Source organism: Nomascus leucogenys, chromosome 20, assembly GCF_006542625.1.
Source record: "Nomascus leucogenys isolate Asia chromosome 20, Asia_NLE_v1, whole genome shotgun sequence".
Lineage (NCBI taxonomy): Eukaryota > Metazoa > Chordata > Mammalia > Primates > Hylobatidae > Nomascus > Nomascus leucogenys.
In genome coordinates this window covers 13,369,063-13,387,658 of record NC_044400.1, presented here as the reverse complement: position 1 = coordinate 13,387,658, position 18,596 = coordinate 13,369,063, and the positions used below count along the sequence as shown (strand labels likewise).

The window sequence follows — 18,596 nt, the reverse complement described above, 5'->3', positions numbered from 1 at the left end:
ATGCTTTCATGGACATCAAATAACACCATCTGCATTTTTATACTTTTAGAAATTGGTAGCTTATATTTTAGCATCATTCCCTTCTTGCCAGAAATCTTACCATGAAATAATAAGGGAGATTATTATACTATTTATATTCCCACAAGAAAAGTGTGAGAGTGCCTCTCCTTACATTCTCACTCATCTTTTGGATTGTTCCTAGTTTGATAGGTAAAAAGTGGCTTTTTAATTTAGTTTTAATTTTAATTTTTCTAATTATAAGTTTCTTTCCTGTGAGTTATTTGCTTATTGTTTTCTTATTTGTAAAAATTCTTTATCTATTAAGGAAATTAGTTTTATGTGCTATATGCATTTCAGATATTTTTCTTGGTTTATTGTTTTTGAAATTGGTCATAATGGTTTATTTTATCCGGTTTTTTTTACAGTCACTGGCAAAAGTATTGACCAGGACACATCTCTCTCGTATATTACTAGAGATTTTTCTAACAGATAAGTCTAATAATCATTACTCTTTCAGTACATTTATTTAATTAACTATGAATTTGCCTAAAATAAATATTCAACTTTTGTTTCTGCTCCTGTTTCTACTCCCAAGTCTGTAGAAAAGAATTGTGGTCTGTCTTGGAGAATGTTCCACATGCACTTGAAAATAATGTGTGTTCTACTGTTGATGGATGAAATGGCTATTAGGTCTAGCTAGTTGTTTTATACTGCTGTTCAAGTCTTCTATTTCTTTTTTGATCTTCCTGGTTCTGTGCATTATTGAATGTTGGGTATTGCTGTCTCCAACTATTACTATAGAATTGTCTATTTTGCCTTCAACTTTGTTAGTTTTTGCTTGATATAGTTTGGGACTCTTATTATGTGGTGTATATATGTTTGTACTTGTCATACCTTCTTGATGAATTGACCCTTTTATCAATATATAATATCCTTTGTCTCTCATAACAATTTTTGTCTTAAAGTCTGTTTTGTCTGTGGTAGCATAGGGTTCTCCAGACTTCAGTACATATGTTGTCATGTAATCTTGAAACCCTCTTGCACCTCCAGAGTGCACTACTTATATAGCTTATTCTGATTGTGCCTCTTTCTTTTAGTAAGTTACAAAGCAGCAGCATCCGGTCACTAATATCCTGGTTAGGTTATGAAGAGGTAATTATGCATTACCATTGGATATAGTACAAGAACAGCTAACTGGGAGGAAATTTTATGACAGTACGTCTCGGTAAGAAGCACTCTGTTAGGGATGAAGTCTTATCAGAGAACCTGTTGTCTGAGATAGACGTAGACTTTTGTAGAAAGTCTGTATTTCTTCTTACAGACCATTCGTTGCCTGTTACATTCCATTCTATGTTTTACTTGACAAAAACTTCTGGAGTGTGACAGATGGGTAACTAGTATTTATAGTTCTAACTTTGCAAACCTTTTGGTTTTCATGACTATGTCAATAAAAAGGTAAAGGAAGGTGAACCAGATATTAACTGATGTCATTATGTTTCCATGATATTTTGTGATTTTATGTATATGCTCTTACTCTTAAACTATATGTTATTTTTAAATTTGTGATTTTTTGGAGAACATGGCTTTATAAAATAATCTTGTCTATAAATACTAAGTTTGTTTAGATTTCAAGTGTTACATGTTACAAAAACGTATTTCTTAAAATCATTAAATTTATTTAAAATTCTCACATGTTCCTTCATAATCTAGTTTGGAATAGTAATTGTTTCATGTCTGTTTAAGTATGTTTTCCCTCTTGATTCTGTCATTTAAACTTTTTAATCAGTACATCAAACTTCTTTCCTTTGTAGGTAAAGTACTCAACTGTGTGGGGTACTACATAAATCCTAAAAGACTACAATAAAGTGGCAATGTCTCGGGAACCCACCCCACCTCTACCTGGAGATATGTCTACTGGTCCCATAGCAGAAAGCTGGTGTTACACACAGGTACATGCTCTTAAAAATCCCTCACTTTATGTCACTTATAAATTTTACAGTATGTTGAGAATATTATTGTGAAACACTTTGCCATAGTTATTAGAAGTGTTAGAAGACTGGATCATAGGATGTTGAACATATAGCAAGTTAAAAGTATTAGTGTCATCATTATAAAAGTGGTTTTCTGAATTTCTTAGGTTAAAGTAGTAAAATTTTCCTACATGTGGACCATTAATAACTTCAGTTTTTGTCGAGAGGAAATGGGTGAAGTGTTAAAAAGTTCAACATTTTCATCTGGCCCAAGTGACAAAATGAAATGGTAAGATTTTTGTTTGCTTTGGATTTTTTTTGTTTTGTTTTTGATGTGATTGTCAGCTGCTCATGATTTTGTTGTTATTATTGTTCCTGAATGAGTATTAATGTAATTTCATATTAGATTGGTAATATGTTCCTAATAATGTGGGGAATTATAAAGAACTGTGAGATGTTGACAGGAGTGTTGTTTGTGACATTAACACGTGATTTCAGTGTTCTCTCTCTCTAATGCTTTTCAAGTATTATATTCCTCCATGTGAGCTTATTGTTTTATTTTAGGTGCCTGAGGGTAAACCCAAAGGGATTAGATGATGAAAGTAAAGACTACTTGTCCTTATATTTGCTTTTAGTCAGCTGCCCCAAAAGTGAAGTTCGAGCAAAATTCAAATTTTCCCTTCTGAATGCTAAAAGGGAAGAAACAAAAGCAATGGGTAAGTGATTTGTAAACTGAGCGAAGACATTTCTGTATATATAACTACATATTGTGACTTCTTCTGCACCTTTACCTAGAAAAGTCTGGGACTTTTTTCTGCTAAAATCTGCTTAACCTGAAACTTTTAATTTGACCATTATTTAAATCCAACATAGAGCTATAATTGTTTTACTGAGTCTTAGACTTCATAAAACATGTAAAAATGATTAATAATATTACTTCTTCATGTCCTAAAATGACATCCAGTTGTCACTTAGAAAAATAGTTGCTGTTAGGGCAAGGTGCCTGGTTCAGTGCTTGGCATATATAATAGGTGCTCAGGAAGCATTTCTCTCTTGCCTTTTTTGCCAGGTAATAAAATCTGAAGAACAATGAGAAAGAGATAGAGTGCCCTGATATTTTGTACTAGAATTTTTTGAGCAGTAGATTGAACACTGACTGAAAGGAGCCGTTTTTCTTAGTTTCAGGGCCTATTAATTTCAGTCCAAAATTCACATATATAGTCAGCTGAAATGCAGTAGCCTTGAGCTTCATAATAGAAGAGTGACATAGGAAATGTACATTGTGTGTGGCAGGAGAATAATATTTTCTAGAAATGAATCACAGAATCAAGTAACTTGATTATAGAAAATTCACATTCACATACATTTTTAAATAATGTATTGCTATAATAATATATATTTTCACGTTGTCTCACCTTAAGATAGTGGAGTATTTCAGGCAGGTTGATTACTGATTTTCCACTTCCATTTTATTCTTTGTATAATAGATGATGAATACTTTCTGTAGAGGATCTTGTTTACTGCCTAGTATATAGTTGTTATAGACTACCTTAGGCATTTGAAATATTTACTTCAGGTATTTATTAAATCTATTACAAATTACACAAAAAGCATCTTTTGGACTTTTATGAAAAATTCTTTTTAGGGGAGAGGAAGTTATGTCTAGAGACTTAGGAATGATAAAGGACTTTATTTATCTTTTTCACAGATTCATGGAATTTTCTATAGTTGAATAAAACTTAAATCAGTGGGATGGGTATGCCAGGAAAGCTTAAACATGCCTTGATATTTAGAACATCCATTTTTGAAGGGAGAAGCAGGAAATAAGATGTATGTTTCTTACCAGATTTTGATATTAGATGATGAGTAGTGTGCCTATACCAACATATTTTGATCCTATTTCATTGTCTTTTAGGGCCTAGATTGTTAAAAAGATCTCTTCCTTCTCCATGAGATTTGATCTGACTTTTCTATTTGAGATCCAGAGGTCTGAAATTAAGCTCATTGACAATGGCCAAAGTTGAGTAGGCATATGGAGTTACTGTTTCCACCTGACTTAAAACTCTTATGACATTCGATTTATAAACACAAATATCTCTAATTTTTATGATGGATGTATTGACAAGTCCTGTTTTCACACATTTTATTTAACTGTGTTACCATGTTTAAAAAATCTCTTGGATATTTATTTTATTTAAACTCTATTCTGTTTTCCACCAGAAAGCCAAAGAGCATATCGATTTGTGCAAGGGAAGGACTGGGGTTTTAAAAAATTCATTAGAAGGGACTTTTTGCTTGACGAAGCTAATGGTCTTTTACCAGATGACAAGCTTACGTTATTTTGTGAGGTGGGTACATCTTTTATTCTAAGGAACCCCATGGTTTATTTAGTGATATGGCAAAAGTATAAACTGGATTAATAACACTTTAAAAATTAAGTAATTGGTATAGTTCATCAAGTTTCATTTGTAAATTCTTGACTAGAAAAAGCTATAGAAAATTATTGACTACAAATCAATGTAATGACTCACAGTCTGGCAACATTTTATCATATTTCTAGCTATAATTTGTGTATACACTTACACTACAACATACTACATCCTTCTTCCTCTTGAAAAGATTGTGAATGTGAATATGTGAACTTTCCTAAATATTTTCTTCATTCTGAGTAACTGACATAGATTGTCAATTTTTAAAAAAATTTTCAGATTGATTGTATTAAACATTATTACTGAGAGTTTATCAGTTTGAACCCAAAGTACCTGGAAAACATTGAAAAGCTTTTCTGATTGTTCAGGCAGTTGGATTAATCTAATTAAACAGCATTCTAAGAAATAGTTCTCAAATTTTTAAGATATGCCTGTGTCTATTGACAAACTTACAAGGTGTAATTATGTGCATAGAATGGGATATTTTGAAAGTTACTAGCATTGCCTCTGCCGATAACGTACACTTATGATTTGTCCTAATTTGATGTTTGGATTTGCTTTTGTCATGTTATCATTAGGTAGTTTTATCTAATATTTTTAACCAGTACAGTTTATAGAGAATATACATCAGTAATAATTTCATCAAAATGTTTAAGGCAGTTGATAATTTTCATAAGAAAGATAGTTGAAAAGATTTTTATCATGTACTCAACATTAGATATATTTCAACAGATTATCATGGACAGATGAGTGTCTTAGGAATATAATAACTTATTTAACTGTGAGTTAGCTGTAATCTTTTTATAGTAAGTGTATAAGGTTTCTTGGCAAGATTACAAACTAATTGTATGACATTATGTCAGAAGAATAACTGAAATATGCCCCCAGAGACTATATAATTGCATCTTATTTTTTACTAAGTTAAATGAACTGTATGATGAATTTATTATGAACACAATTATTTGGTTGACAAAACACATAGCACAAGTATTATCATTAAATAATTGGGAAGAAAACAGTATTTGTTGCTAATCAGCAGATATTCTAAATAGTATTCTAAATAAATATAGGTTATGCTATATAAAATTGTTACCATCCTTACTGTAGAGTCTTCCAGAATTTTAGCAGTTATCCTAAATTTCAACATGTAAATTGTTTAAATGTTAATTTAGAACAGAAAGGATCTTAAAGGCTATTTAATCCAATTTTAACAAAAACAAAAAATGATTCGCTAAAATAGTTTTAGAAATGAACCTTTTTAGAAAATACTTTTTTTTTTTTAGAATTGAAATAGTGTTTACAGATATTTTCCTAAGTACACTGTGCTGGAACCTAGACAACCAAGAAATTCAGAAATAAGGCTGAAATTAAGTTTAAGATTTTTTTTTGTATACTTGGTATCCATATGCTGCATGCTAGTGACCCCCAAAAACAAAACCCAACATGACATATATTTTAAAGTTGGCATTGATCAGATTCATTTTTGGATCCTGAAATATACATCCTTTTGCTGATATAGATATTTATACGCTGGGCACCGTATTTAGCATAGGTGGGCAAAAGGTACTTTTAACTAACATGCTTCATGCCCTCCATTGTTTCTTCCACCCCGCTCACGGATGCCCTTCCTTCTACAGAATCTCCAGCACTGCTTGCAGAAGAGGAGGAAGCATTGCACTACCCTTCCTAAAGAACTGCCTCCTCCCCCTCCCCTGCAAGTGGTGCTGTAGACAGGTAAGGCAGTTGGGTGCTACCCTTCTTGCACAAAACATAACTTAATCTTGCAAGTTCCCTACAGTGGTTAAAGTAGCCAGAGATAGAGATTGGTAGCAGTGTGTAGGCAGCTCTGCCCTCTTTCCCAAAGTGATGCAGAAAATAGGAATTGAGAAATAAGTAGGAAAACTAGAAAACTGGTTAGTTGAACTTATCTTTTGAAATCCAACAGATTTTAAATACTCTGATAGTCTATAGACTTTTTCCTGTATATCATGCCATTTCATGATATACAGGAAAAATATATGTACAGATAAAATATATATAAATAAGTATTTCATGAGGTTTAACTAGCTCATTTTTAAGGACACATCTTTTTTCCCATCCTGTTTGTGTTTTGCTAAGATAGTGTCTTAGTCCATTTCGTGTTGCCATTAACAGAATACCTGAGACTAGGTAATTTTAAAAGAACAGAATTTTTATTGGCTCATGGTTCTGGAGTCTAAGTCCAAGATTGAGGCTACATCTCTTGAGGTCCTTTTTCTCACGTCATAACATGGTGGAAGTCATCACATGGTGAGAAAGACAGAAGAGGTGAGGGGAAGAGTGGGGGTTATTGTAGGGTAAGAGGGTGTGTGTGTGTGTGTGTGTGTGTGTGTGTGTGTGTGTGTGCAGGCCAGACTCGCTTTAATAAACCCATTGTCTCAGTAAACACATTAATCCATTCATGAGGTTAGAGTCCTCATGACCTAATTACCTCTGAAAGGTCTCACATGTCAACATTGTTGCATTGAGTATTAAATTTCCAACATATGATCTTTGTGGAATACATTCAAATCATAGCAGATAGCCTTTCTGTTTTAAAATAATTATATATGATAGCGGGTGGAAGTTGGGATTTATTTTCTAAAAAGCCCTTTCTTGGCAAAATGAAAAGTTGACTACCCTATTTCTGTCACCAGATTTTTTTTTTTAATGACACCAATCTATGAAAATCAGAAAGTCTAAAACTTGCTATTCCGGAAGATATTCATGTGAAATTCAACTGTTAAAAGTTTCTCACTTTGGAGCCGGTGTGGTGGGTGTTTGGCTAGTTGATTAAAATGGCAAAATTGTAGTACTATTTAGCATTGGAAATTCCTGGCTTTTAGAATTAGTTGGAAAATTCAGATTTCGAAAACTGGAACCAATAGTTACCTTAGCTCTGCATTAGAAGAGACCCACATTTTTCAGGATAGTCACAGATTAGATCCCTCAAATGTTCCTTGTCAGTCTAAACTATATTCTCTGAGTTGAGCCAAAAGCAAATTTGAAAAAGGAATGTCAAATGACTTTGAGGTTTTGCTTTGCAACATTTAACAATTTTGAAGATTGCACATTTGCCTGTTTTTTTTTTTTTTTTTTTTGAAAGAAGCATAACATTGACCTCAGGAAAGAATCTCAGCCTTTTTCCTGAATTTTTTATTCTAGGTTCCATTCAGTAAGAGTATTCATTACCTGCATTTGAGTATGTAATACATAAAACCAAATTTTTAACATTTTCTTAAATATAGGTATCAAGAAAATAATCAGAATCCATTGCATATGTCCATTTTTAATTAGATCATTAATTTATGTTCTATAAGAAGTCTCTTGAATGCTCTTTGGAGTATGAAGTGTTAATTATGTGTCTTAGTTAAAATTTGTGGTTGCTGTGATAATACTATATAGATAGGTATGTCAATAATACAAATCTTCTGAATTGTTCTTGCTCATACAAAATACAAATATAATACCAATATCTGTGTCTGATAATATTGTCTTTATTTTTTAATCCTTTTCTTTCATTACCTGATTTTTTGCCAAATTTTTACATTAAATACATTATTTTGAATTTGTTAAGAGACAGTAGAATTCAAGAAATCATTTCTGAAATTAAATACATCATCACATTTTGTAACTCTGCTGTATATATCATGCAAGCCATTGAACAGATCCAATTTTTTCTGTCTAGAAATTTCAAGAGCAGTGCTTGATATGAACAAATAAATGCTGTTCGGGTCTAAAGAGCTGATCCCTTACGAAACCTTGAATATTAACACCAACATTTTTTGTGTCTATATCATTAGGTTATAATGTGTAATAGAACAGGGCAGTTGGATAAGGATTAGTGAAACTTTTTTTCTCTTTTATAGTTATTAAAATTTTAGACATAATTTAATTAAAAACTTGGTAAGATAGGAGAATCTTTATTGGCAGATTTATTTATTTATACAATATCTTGTGGCTCCCATACTTAGAGAAACATCTCATAAGATTGTTGTAATAAATGCTTTTCGATCATAATTGTGTTAATTTTACTAATTTTAAAAAATATCAAAAAACATTATACAAAGAGCCGTAAGGAAAGGAATCTGGGCCAGGTGCGGTGGCTCACGCCTGTAATCCCAGCACTTTGGGAGGCTGAGACGGGTGGATCACGAGGTCAGGAGATCGAGACCATCCTGGCTAACACGGTGAAAACCCTTCTCTACTAAAACTACAAAAGATTAGCCGGGCATGGTGGCGGGCGCCCCTAGTCCCAGCTGCTCGGGAGGCTGAGGCAGGAGAATGGCATAAACACAGGAGGCGGAGCTTGCAGTGAGCAGAGATCGCGCCACTGCACTCCAGCCTGGGCGACAGAGCAAGACTCCCATCTCAAAAAATAAAATAAAATAAAAAGAAAACAAAAGAATGTGGAGATTTAGGTCTAGTCTTCCTTTGGTACAAGCCAGCACAATGTGGTTTGGAACACTTTCTTTGCCTTGTCTTTATCACGGTTTGAAATCTCTTTATAAAATAAAGTGAATAGATTAGATGATTTCTATGACACATATGATTTCAAAAGGTTAATATGTAAATTGAGGCCAAAAGCGGTTAATAAAAATATCCTCACAAAAATAAAGATTTTCTAGTTTTTCTTTAGAAGTGTGTATTCATTCACATGAGATATATGTTTGTATGTCTGGATGTATTGGGACTTCTGAGACATAATCTTCTCCAAACATTTTATATTGGACCATTATTAGACTTTGTGTTTGTTAGCATGTTGGTAGTTTAGCAAATTTATTTATTTCTGATTCTGTTTTCTGCATAATTTACTGTATATATGTATGTCCTTATTTATACTTTTATAAAAGCCTAATGAAATTTTATTAAATTAATGCAGCTGTCTATTGCTGCGTAACAAATGATCCCAAAACTTAGAAGTTGAAAACAGCAGTAGATAAGTAATGTAGCACTTTTTGTTTTGTTTTGTTTTTTTTAAAAAAAGTCATTTACTTTGAAACATGTACTTACTAGTTAAGGTAGTATTTTCTTTAAATGTATTTTTTTTACATGTATTAAATGTAATGTGAAATTTTTAATAGCATTGTAGAATCCATTTTTTAAAAAAGTAGTGTGCAGCCAGGTGTCGTGGCTCACTCCTGTAATCCTAACACTGGGTGGTCAAGGCAGGTGGATCACTTGAGGTCAGGAGTTCAAGACCAGCCTGGCCAACGTGGTGAAACCCCTTCTTTACTAAAAACTACAAAAATTAGCTGGGTGTGGTGGTGCACGCCTGTAATCCCAGCTACTTGGGAGATCTGAGACAGGAGAATCACTTGAACCCAGGAGGCAGCGGTTGCAGTGAGCCAAGATCATGCCACTGCACTCCAGCCTGGGTGACAGAGCCAGACTTTGTCTCAAAAATAAAAAATAAATAAATAATTTTTTTAAAAAAGTGGTGTGCAAGACTTAGTCAATAGTGTTTTAGGATATTATTCAGTATCTAGTCATCTTTTATGGGAAATAACTTGATCCATATTATGTTGGAATCTCCATAAAAATAATACTGTAATCATACCTTTTATTATTAAGTAAATAAAAGTCTGCAAATTGAACTAAATTATATTGCTCTTGCTGTTGATCTTCCATAAAAGATTTTCATGAACTTTAATAATTACAATTGCTTTTGTGGAAGTTTTTGTACCTTAAAATTTAAATCAGTTTAATATGTATTTAAATTAGTTTTACTAGAAGTGAAACATTAGGAATAACACTTTAAAAACTTCTCAATTTGCATATCATAGACTGTAATTTTATCACTTTTTTATACTGTAAAAAGTCATTTTGACTTCTAAACAAAATACTATGTTTATGTACATATAGTAAAATTTAAATGCAGGTAGGTTTGAAGTATAAGAAAATAAAAAAGAAATTTTTTTCTCCACCTCACAAAGATATGTTCTTGTTTGAGTTTATATCATATTGTGGCTTTTCTATTGAGAAATATTTTTGTAATTACTTTAATAATCAAGCATTTTGACCAATTGATAAGCCATTTATTTACATAAAATAAATTGAAAAAGGTCTATATTATTTCTAATTTTTTTATTTCTCTTCCTTAAATTGTGTTTTTAATTTCAGTTTCTGGATATTAGAAATTTTGATTAGGAGTACACTGAATTATCCAAATAATCTTAAACATAAAAAATTGAAGTATAGACTTAAACTAATTATTGATATTACTTTGTGAAAGTGTTTTTTTTGCTGTCCCTTTTTTATTAGGTGAGTGTGGTCCAAGATTCAGTAAACATATCAGGACATACTAATACAAATACTTTGAAGGTGCCTGAATGTCGTCTAGCAGAAGATTTAGGTAATCTCTGGGAAAACACAAGATTTACAGACTGCAGTTTTTTTGTGAGAGGACAAGAATTTAAAGCTCATAAATCTGTGCTTGCAGGTACTTTCTACTTATGGGGTAATATAGTACATTTAAAAAAATACATTTATGCATAAAATAATGATGCATAATCTTGTTACAGCTCGATCTCCAGTTTTTAACGCCATGTTTGAACATGAAATGGAAGAAAGCAAAAAGGTAAACATGGTTTAAAGGCTAATATTTAATTTATGTAAACGTAAAGTAGTTGGGTGTATGTTTTAAAAGTAATAGTGCAGTGTTCTCATTGTCATACTGTGATAAGCAGGGAAAATGTTTATGAACAGGAAAAAATGTGTTCTATAATAGAACAATAGATGTAGCTCAATGTGGATGTGAAGTCAGTATTCCAGAGAACAGCTATTTTTTATGGCCATCTGGTAGGTAAATTGGATAGTTGTTATCCAAAAGGATAGTTATCCAAAGGACTGTTCTGGTCCATAGCTATTTGAGAAGTCTCTGTTCAAGGTATATATTCTCCCTTTATAGACTTTTATGGATTGATTTTTGGAATCTGTTTTCTAGCAACAAAAATAACATCGATGACATCAGTATTACTGTATACCAACTATAATCAGGATGTTACCTACTTGACTCCCCCAGATGTTTCTCTTTTACTTGTCATCATGAAATGTAATTATGTTAGAGATCAGAGGTTGATTCTTTGCTGTTTGCATAACTTGTGAACCGTAGGGCTCCAGCTGGACAACTCCAGAGTTTTTTCATGTGTCTCAATTTTATTCTTTCTGCAGAACTAGATTCTGCAATAAAATAACTGCTTTCTTTCTCCAATTTGGTTTGGGGAGATGCTGTGATCAGCCTGCTGATCACTTCCAAGTTGGGAGACATCAATGATGTCATATACTATTGACATCAAGGGGTCAGAAAAATTTGCTGTCATTTAGTTAGATATTTAGCTTTATTGATCTCAGAAAAGAAACTAAATACAAAAACACGCAGTAAAAAAGCACTCTTTGGGCTTGACTGTTTTTCAGGTAAGCAAGGAAGTGCGAGTATATGATAATACATGCCATTTTTGCAAATGGGAGAATTCTGAGGTAGTGGGCTTTATTGTTACCTCTAGTACCTTGCCCTACTTTTGCTTCATTCTGGGAATTAAGAACTGTTATAGGATCTTAGGTGTTGTATTAAGACCTAGGGATTCAACGAAGAAAGGGTTAATAGCCAGTGTCCTTTAGAATAGTGGTCAGAAACTTAGCACAGATGTATTTTATTTGGCTTATAGTTTTCTGTTTGTTTACTTGTTTTTTTTTTAAACTGTTTTTAATTGAAAAATCGGGGCTTCTTTTTCCACATGGTGGTGCTTGGCTTGGTCTGAATATCAGGATATGGGCTCTCCCAGCTGGTCGTGGTTCCCACCTCTCCGATAGTGTATGCTTTTCCTCTTGGACTTGTCCACTTCACTTTGCCGAAGTACTTAATGAAGTTTACCTACCTCAATTTTAAAGTAGAATTTAGGAATATCTGTATATGTGTATTTGAGTTATACACTATTTTAGTGTAGATTTAGGGCTTTTAAATTACTGTCAAAGATTCACTTCGGTTCATTCGTGTGTGCTTTTTTTTAACTTTCTTGTGATGTTTTTCGATATCAGAATCGAGTGGAAATAAATGATTTAGACCCTGAAGTTTTTAAAGAAATGATGAGATTCATTTACACAGGGAGAGCACCAAACCTTGACAAAATGGCTGACAACTTGTTGGCAGCTGCAGACAAAGTAAGTAATTAGGTCTTAAGGAACCAAAATATACCCTCAAGCTTGATTTATATAGAAAACTGTCATCAAATGAAAACTCCAAAAACTTGTATTATTTGTAGATGGCTCTTGAGAGCTTTATGAAATAGCATACAGTGGGGTAATCTGGAAATGAAATTTTTTTTTTTAAGTCACAATGTGAAAGTATCTTGAGCCAGAAAGAAGTGGCTTTTTTCATGGGAGAGTAACCTGTAAACTCAGTCGTTTTGAGTGTATATGGACTTCATTTAAAAGAACACACACACTGGCATATATAATTTTCAGATATTTTTAGTCTTGAGATGTAGTGCATGACCTTTTTTAAAAAAAGGAAAAAATATTGGATATTATGTAACTTAATTCTCTCCACGTAGAGATTTTTTATTATGATAGCATAGAAAGAGCAAAAACAATATTAACAATTTTATAATACTTTTTTGTAATGGTGATTTTTTTGAAGGTAGAGAAACTGCAGAAAACATCAGAAAAATCTCTAAGCCAATGGTTCTCAATCCTAAAAGCACATTCAGTATACAAGTTCACATATGCATGTATGTGTGTATATATGTACTTATGCATGTGTATGTGTCAATGGATGGTATGTGTGTATATATACACATCATTTGAAAAATGTTACCATTGGGGAAATTGGACCACGTGTATATGGAATCTATTTTTTCTGACAACTGCACATGAATCTACGACTGTCTCAATAAAAACTTAAAAACACCATTTACAATAGCATCATCAATATTAAATACATAGATATATACATTTGAAAAAAGAGGGTTAAAACCTGCACATTGAAAATTACAAAGATATATTGTGTGATGCTGAGGTTTGGGGTATGATTGACCCCATCACCCAGGTAATGATCATAGTACCCAATAATAGGTAAGTTTTCAGCCCTTGCCCCCCTCTCTCTCTACCCGCTCAAGGAGTCCTCAGTGTCTGTTGTTCCCATCTTTATGTCCATGGCATTACACAATATACTTTTGTAACAAACCTCCACATGTATCTCCCTGATTCTAAAATAAAAGTTGAAAAAAAGAAAATTACAAAATATGCTAAAAGAAACTCAGGAAGACTTAAATAAGTACATAAATCTTGTCCATGGACTGAAAGTCTCAATATTGTTAAAATGTCAGTTGTCTTTAAAATTGATAGTAGAGTCAGCGTGTTCCTCTCAAGATCCTAGCAGTCTTTTTTCTTTCTTTTTTTTTTTTTTTTTTTCAGAAGTTGACAAGCCGATTTAAAATTTTATGTGTAATAACTTTGGGGGAAAAAAGAATAAAGTAGAGGACTAACACTACTTGATATCATGACTTACTATAAAGCTTTAGAAATTAAGACAGTGTTGTATTGGCGTTAAGATGGACAAATAATGGAACAGAATAAAGAATATGAATATGAAAATAGACCATCACATTATGAATATTTAATTTTTGACAAAAGTGCAAAGACAGTTGAGTAGAAAAAGGATAATCTTTAAACAAGTGGTGCAGGGGCAGTTGAATACCTACATGTGCACCTCAAACCATATATAAAAAGTAAGGCAGGCCTCACATGGTGGTTCACGCCTGTAATCCCAATACTTTGGGAGGCCACAGTGAACGGATCACTTGAGGTCAGGAGTTCAAGACCAGCCTGGCCAACATGGCAAAACCCTGTCTCTACTAAAAATACAAAAATGAGCTGGGTGTGGTGGTGTGTGCCTGTAATCCCAGTTTCTTGGGAGGCTGAGGCAGGAGAATCGCTTGAACCCAGGAGACAGAGGTTGCAGTGAGCCAAGATCGTGCCACTGCACTCCAGCCTGGGCAAAAGAGCAAGATTCCATCTCAAAAAAAAAAAGTAATGCAAAATGGATCATAAACCTAAAAATCTAAAACTTCTAAAAGAAAACTTAGGAGAAAGTCTTTGTGATGTTAGGTTAGGCAGAGATTTCTTAGCTGTGACACCAAAAAATCTGTAAAAGAAAAAAATGATAAAATAGACTTCAATAAAATTTCAACTTCTTTTCTTCAAAAGACAGTATAAAAAGATGAGCTACAAACTGGGAGAAAATATTTGCACAGTGGACATCTAATGAACAACTTTTATTCAGAATATATCTGCCTTTTGTATTCAGGCTATATAAAGAATTCTCAAAACTCAGTTACAAGAAAACAATGTCATTTCTAAAAGTAGACAAAACGTTTGCGTGAACATTTTCTGAAATAATATCTGAAATACATTAAAAGATATTCTAGTCAAGCATGGTGGCTCACACCTGTAATCCCAACACTTTAGGAGGCCTAGGCTGGAGGATCACTTGAGCCCAGGGGTTTGAAACCAGCCTATGCAACATAGTAAGTCCCCATCTCTACAAAAAAAATTTTTTTAATTAGCCTCGTGTGGTGCCATGTACCTGTAATCCCAGCTACTCAGGAGGCTGAGATGGGAGGATTCCTTTAGCCCAGGAGGTCGAGGCTGTAATGAGCCCTAATTGTGCCACTGCACTCCAGCCTGGGCAACACAGCAAGACCCTGTCTCAAAAATGAAAGATACTCAGCATCATTAGGTCATTAGGGAAATGTAAATTCAAGCCATCATGAGATATTCCTGCACATCATTATAATGACTAAAAGTACAAAGACCATACTAAGTGTTGTCAAGGATGTGGAAGAATAGGATTCTCATGTTAAAGACATGGAAAAATTAGGGCTCTCATATGCTGCTGATGGAAATGTAAAATGGTACAACCACTTTGGAAAAGTGTTTGACAGTTTCTCAGAAAGTTGAAAATAAACTTACACTGTGATCCAGCGAGTCCAATTTTAGGTTTTTACCTAAGCAGAAAGAAAGCATATGCCCATACAGACACTTGTATATGACTAATAGCTTCATTTGTAACAGCCAAGAACTGGTAACAACCCAAATATTCATCAGCAATTGAATGTGTAAAACATATTGTTGTATATCTATGTATGATGGAATAAAAAGGATTGAATTATTGATAGGCAGTAACATGCATGATTCTCAAAATAATTATACTGAATGAAGGAGTCAGACAAAAACAAATATGTAATATGTGATTTCATTTATAGAAAACTCCAGAAAATGCAGACTAATCTATAGTGATAGAAAGCATATCAGAGGTATCACCTAGGGTGGAGCGAGAGGGAAAGATTACAAAGAGGTAGGGGAAACTTTGAGGGACGATTGGTGTATTTACTATAGAGTTAATGATGGTTTTATGGCTGTATAAACTTACCAGAGTGTGAACCTTATGTGTACTTTATTGTGTGTCAATTATACCTTAATAAAGCTGCTCAACATGTTATATAACATACACTAATACCTGCAAGAATGTTTAGTGGTTATAAGTATGATTTATTTAACATTATAATGAATTCATCCTTCAATACTGAGTGGTGGCAACATGCAGTATACTTGGTAGTACACATTAGTGTTTGAAGTAATAGAGAAGTATATTTATAAGAATATTGAGTAATAAGGTAGCTTTTTAGAATAAATCCTACTTTAAAAATACACTTATGCAAATTGCAGTTTCCTAAAGAAAATTAGTCTTTCTTCTAAGTGCATTCATTTATATTTACTTCATATTAGGTTAAAACAGTAACTTAAAGAATTTTAAAATAATTGTAAATAATAATCTACTTTAACTTTATTTTCCAAATTGCAAATGTATCATGGATTCAGGAACTTAGTTGGAGTAAATGTTTAATGGTTATGTTTTCATTTTGGATAGTATGCACTGGAACGACTGAAGGTCATGTGCGAAGAAGCTTTGTGTAGTAACCTCTCAGTAGAGAATGTTGCAGATACTCTTGTCCTTGCAGATTTGCACAGTGCAGAACAGTTGAAAGCACAAGCCATAGACTTTATTAATAGGTAAGCTATGCTTGTATTTCAGTGGGCATGACACCTTCAATATTTTTTCACCGGACTTTTTTTTAAGTATGTTTAAATCTTCAATGCAGGTGCAGTGTACTTCGACAACTTGGGTGTAAAGATGGGAAAAACTGGAACAGCAAGTAAGACGACATCAGTTTCTGACTTAAAGTTGCTCTGCATAGGTGAAATTAAGTGTTTGCATAGCCTTTTGTTCATCTACAATAAGTATGAATCCAAATGTTATATGAAGCAAACTGCCAGTTATTAAAAACAAACAAAGACTACTTAGTGGATTCCTGAGGCTATGCTCCCTTGTAGGTCAGCTTCTAATGCAACCTCGGATGGATGCTGTAATATCTTAAGTGCATAATGCCATGTAATATATAGCAGAGTCCAGGTATTGCTAGAGATCCAGTCCATGCCCCTTCAGAAAGCATTCCAAGAAGTGTGGGAAATAATTCATTTACTCCTATGAGGAATGTTACCCTCCAGATTTGCTGAGAAAGCCTTTATGTTTGAAGGCTGACTCACTGCTTCTTAGGTTAGCCAGGTACCTTGAGTAATATGCTATATTAGGCTAGCTTCCTAATAGTCCAAAAATGGTACCGATTTGACATTCCCTTTTCCCTAGTGAACCTATAAGGGGTTGGATAGTTGCTATATCTTTCTAAGACTGGATCTTGTGAATATGAACATACTATTCTACTTTTTTCCCTTCTCTTTTCATGACTTTTATATTCTTTGTAATTATTTGAAATCAAAATGGGGAAAGAGTCAATAGGTTGAAGTGTTTGCATCTGCTTTTGATTAGTTTTGCCTATAAACCCTTAAATTTCATTTCCTCAAATTGTCAAAAGTTGATATAAGAAAGTGGGAATTTTTTTTTTTTTTTAAGACAGAGTCTCGCACTGTCGCCCAGGCTGGAGTGCAGTGGCGTGATCTCGGCTCACTGCAAGCTCCGCTTCCTGGGTTCACACTATTCTCCTGCCTCAGCCTCCCAAGTAGCTGGAACTACAGGAGCCCGCCACCACGCCCCACTCACTTTTTTGTATTTTTAGTAGAGACGGGGTTTCACCGTGTTAGCCAGGATGGTCTCGATCTCCTGACCTCATGATCTGCCTGTCCTGGCCTCCCAAAGTGCTGGGATTACAGAAGTGAGCCACCATGCCTGGCCAAAAGTTTTTAAAGAATGAAATGAATTAGTTTGTCGACTTAATTGTTTCCCATTGCTTTAATCTGTTTTGATATATGTTGTTTAACTGAGTTCATCTTATTAGTTTGTAGATTCTGTTTTCTGAAAGTAAAAAGTAGTGACTACTTTAAAATTATTGGTTGTCTTGTATAATATGTTGATTAGTGTATGCTAATATGATATCATCATGGTGTTTGATCCTAGAGAAAAATTGTTTGAGTTTAAAGTATACTATATTAGCATCAAATGGCAGTTTATGATCCTTCGTACTTAGCCATTTTCAAGCTCTAGTTTTACTCTAGGGAAATACTTTACGTTTTATAACTTTTTCAGTGTCAAAAAAAATAGCTTGTTTTGTACCCCCTTGGAGAAGCTGTATTTGTATTCATCAATAGATACTTATTAATAAATGAAAAAGGTATAATTGGTATCTGTGATTCTAAACAACTAATTGAAATTTTGAACACAATGACATACTGGTATTAGGCTGATGCAAAAGTAATTGCAGATTTTGGCATTACTTTTAATGGCAGAAACCACAATTACTTTTGCACCAACCTAATTTGATGTTTGCCAACTTAAAAAATTGTTTTGTTGGTATCAGCTACTATTTAGTTCAGCGAACATTACTCTAGCATCTTCTGTGTTTCAAGTACAATGCTAGGGTGCTGCATATAAAAAAAAATTCAAGGGAAAATTATTGGTTTGGGGAAAGTTATCTAATAAGAGAGAGATATATAAATATATCATTTCATTATAATATGGTAAGTAATACAATAGAAGAGAATATGTACAAGCACTTGACTAACCCTGGAAATTTAGAAATGGCTTCCTGGATATAGCTGAGTCTTAAAATACAAATAGGAGTTAGCAGAAGTAAGAAGGAAGTAGCAAGCATTGCAGAGAGAAGGG

At 33.4% G+C, this 18,596-nt stretch overlaps 1 protein-coding gene across 6 annotated transcripts in view; it reads left to right on the top strand.

The window, feature by feature from the left end:
- The window catches only part of SPOPL (speckle type BTB/POZ protein like), a 65,921-nt gene that overhangs the window by 41,133 nt on the left and 6,192 nt on the right, over positions 1–18,596 (top strand). For 2 of the 6 annotated variants that reach the window (XM_030801166.1, XM_030801167.1), the window contains exons 2-10: positions 1,812–1,949; positions 2,138–2,259; positions 2,535–2,686; positions 4,191–4,318; positions 10,682–10,859; positions 10,942–10,997; positions 12,455–12,577; positions 16,347–16,489; positions 16,579–16,632. In XM_030801166.1, the coding sequence (XP_030657026.1) occupies positions 1,872–1,949; positions 2,138–2,259; positions 2,535–2,686; positions 4,191–4,318; positions 10,682–10,859; positions 10,942–10,997; positions 12,455–12,577; positions 16,347–16,489; positions 16,579–16,632 (1,034 nt within the window). In that variant the 5' untranslated portion in view covers positions 1,812–1,871. Of the gene's footprint in view, positions 1–1,807; positions 1,950–2,137; positions 2,260–2,534; positions 2,687–4,190; positions 4,319–6,036; positions 6,134–10,681; positions 10,860–10,941; positions 10,998–12,454; positions 12,578–16,346; positions 16,490–16,578; positions 16,633–18,596 lie in introns of those variants that run through there. The other 4 variants (XM_030801169.1, XM_030801168.1, XM_030801170.1 and 1 more) reach the window with 4 other exon arrangements.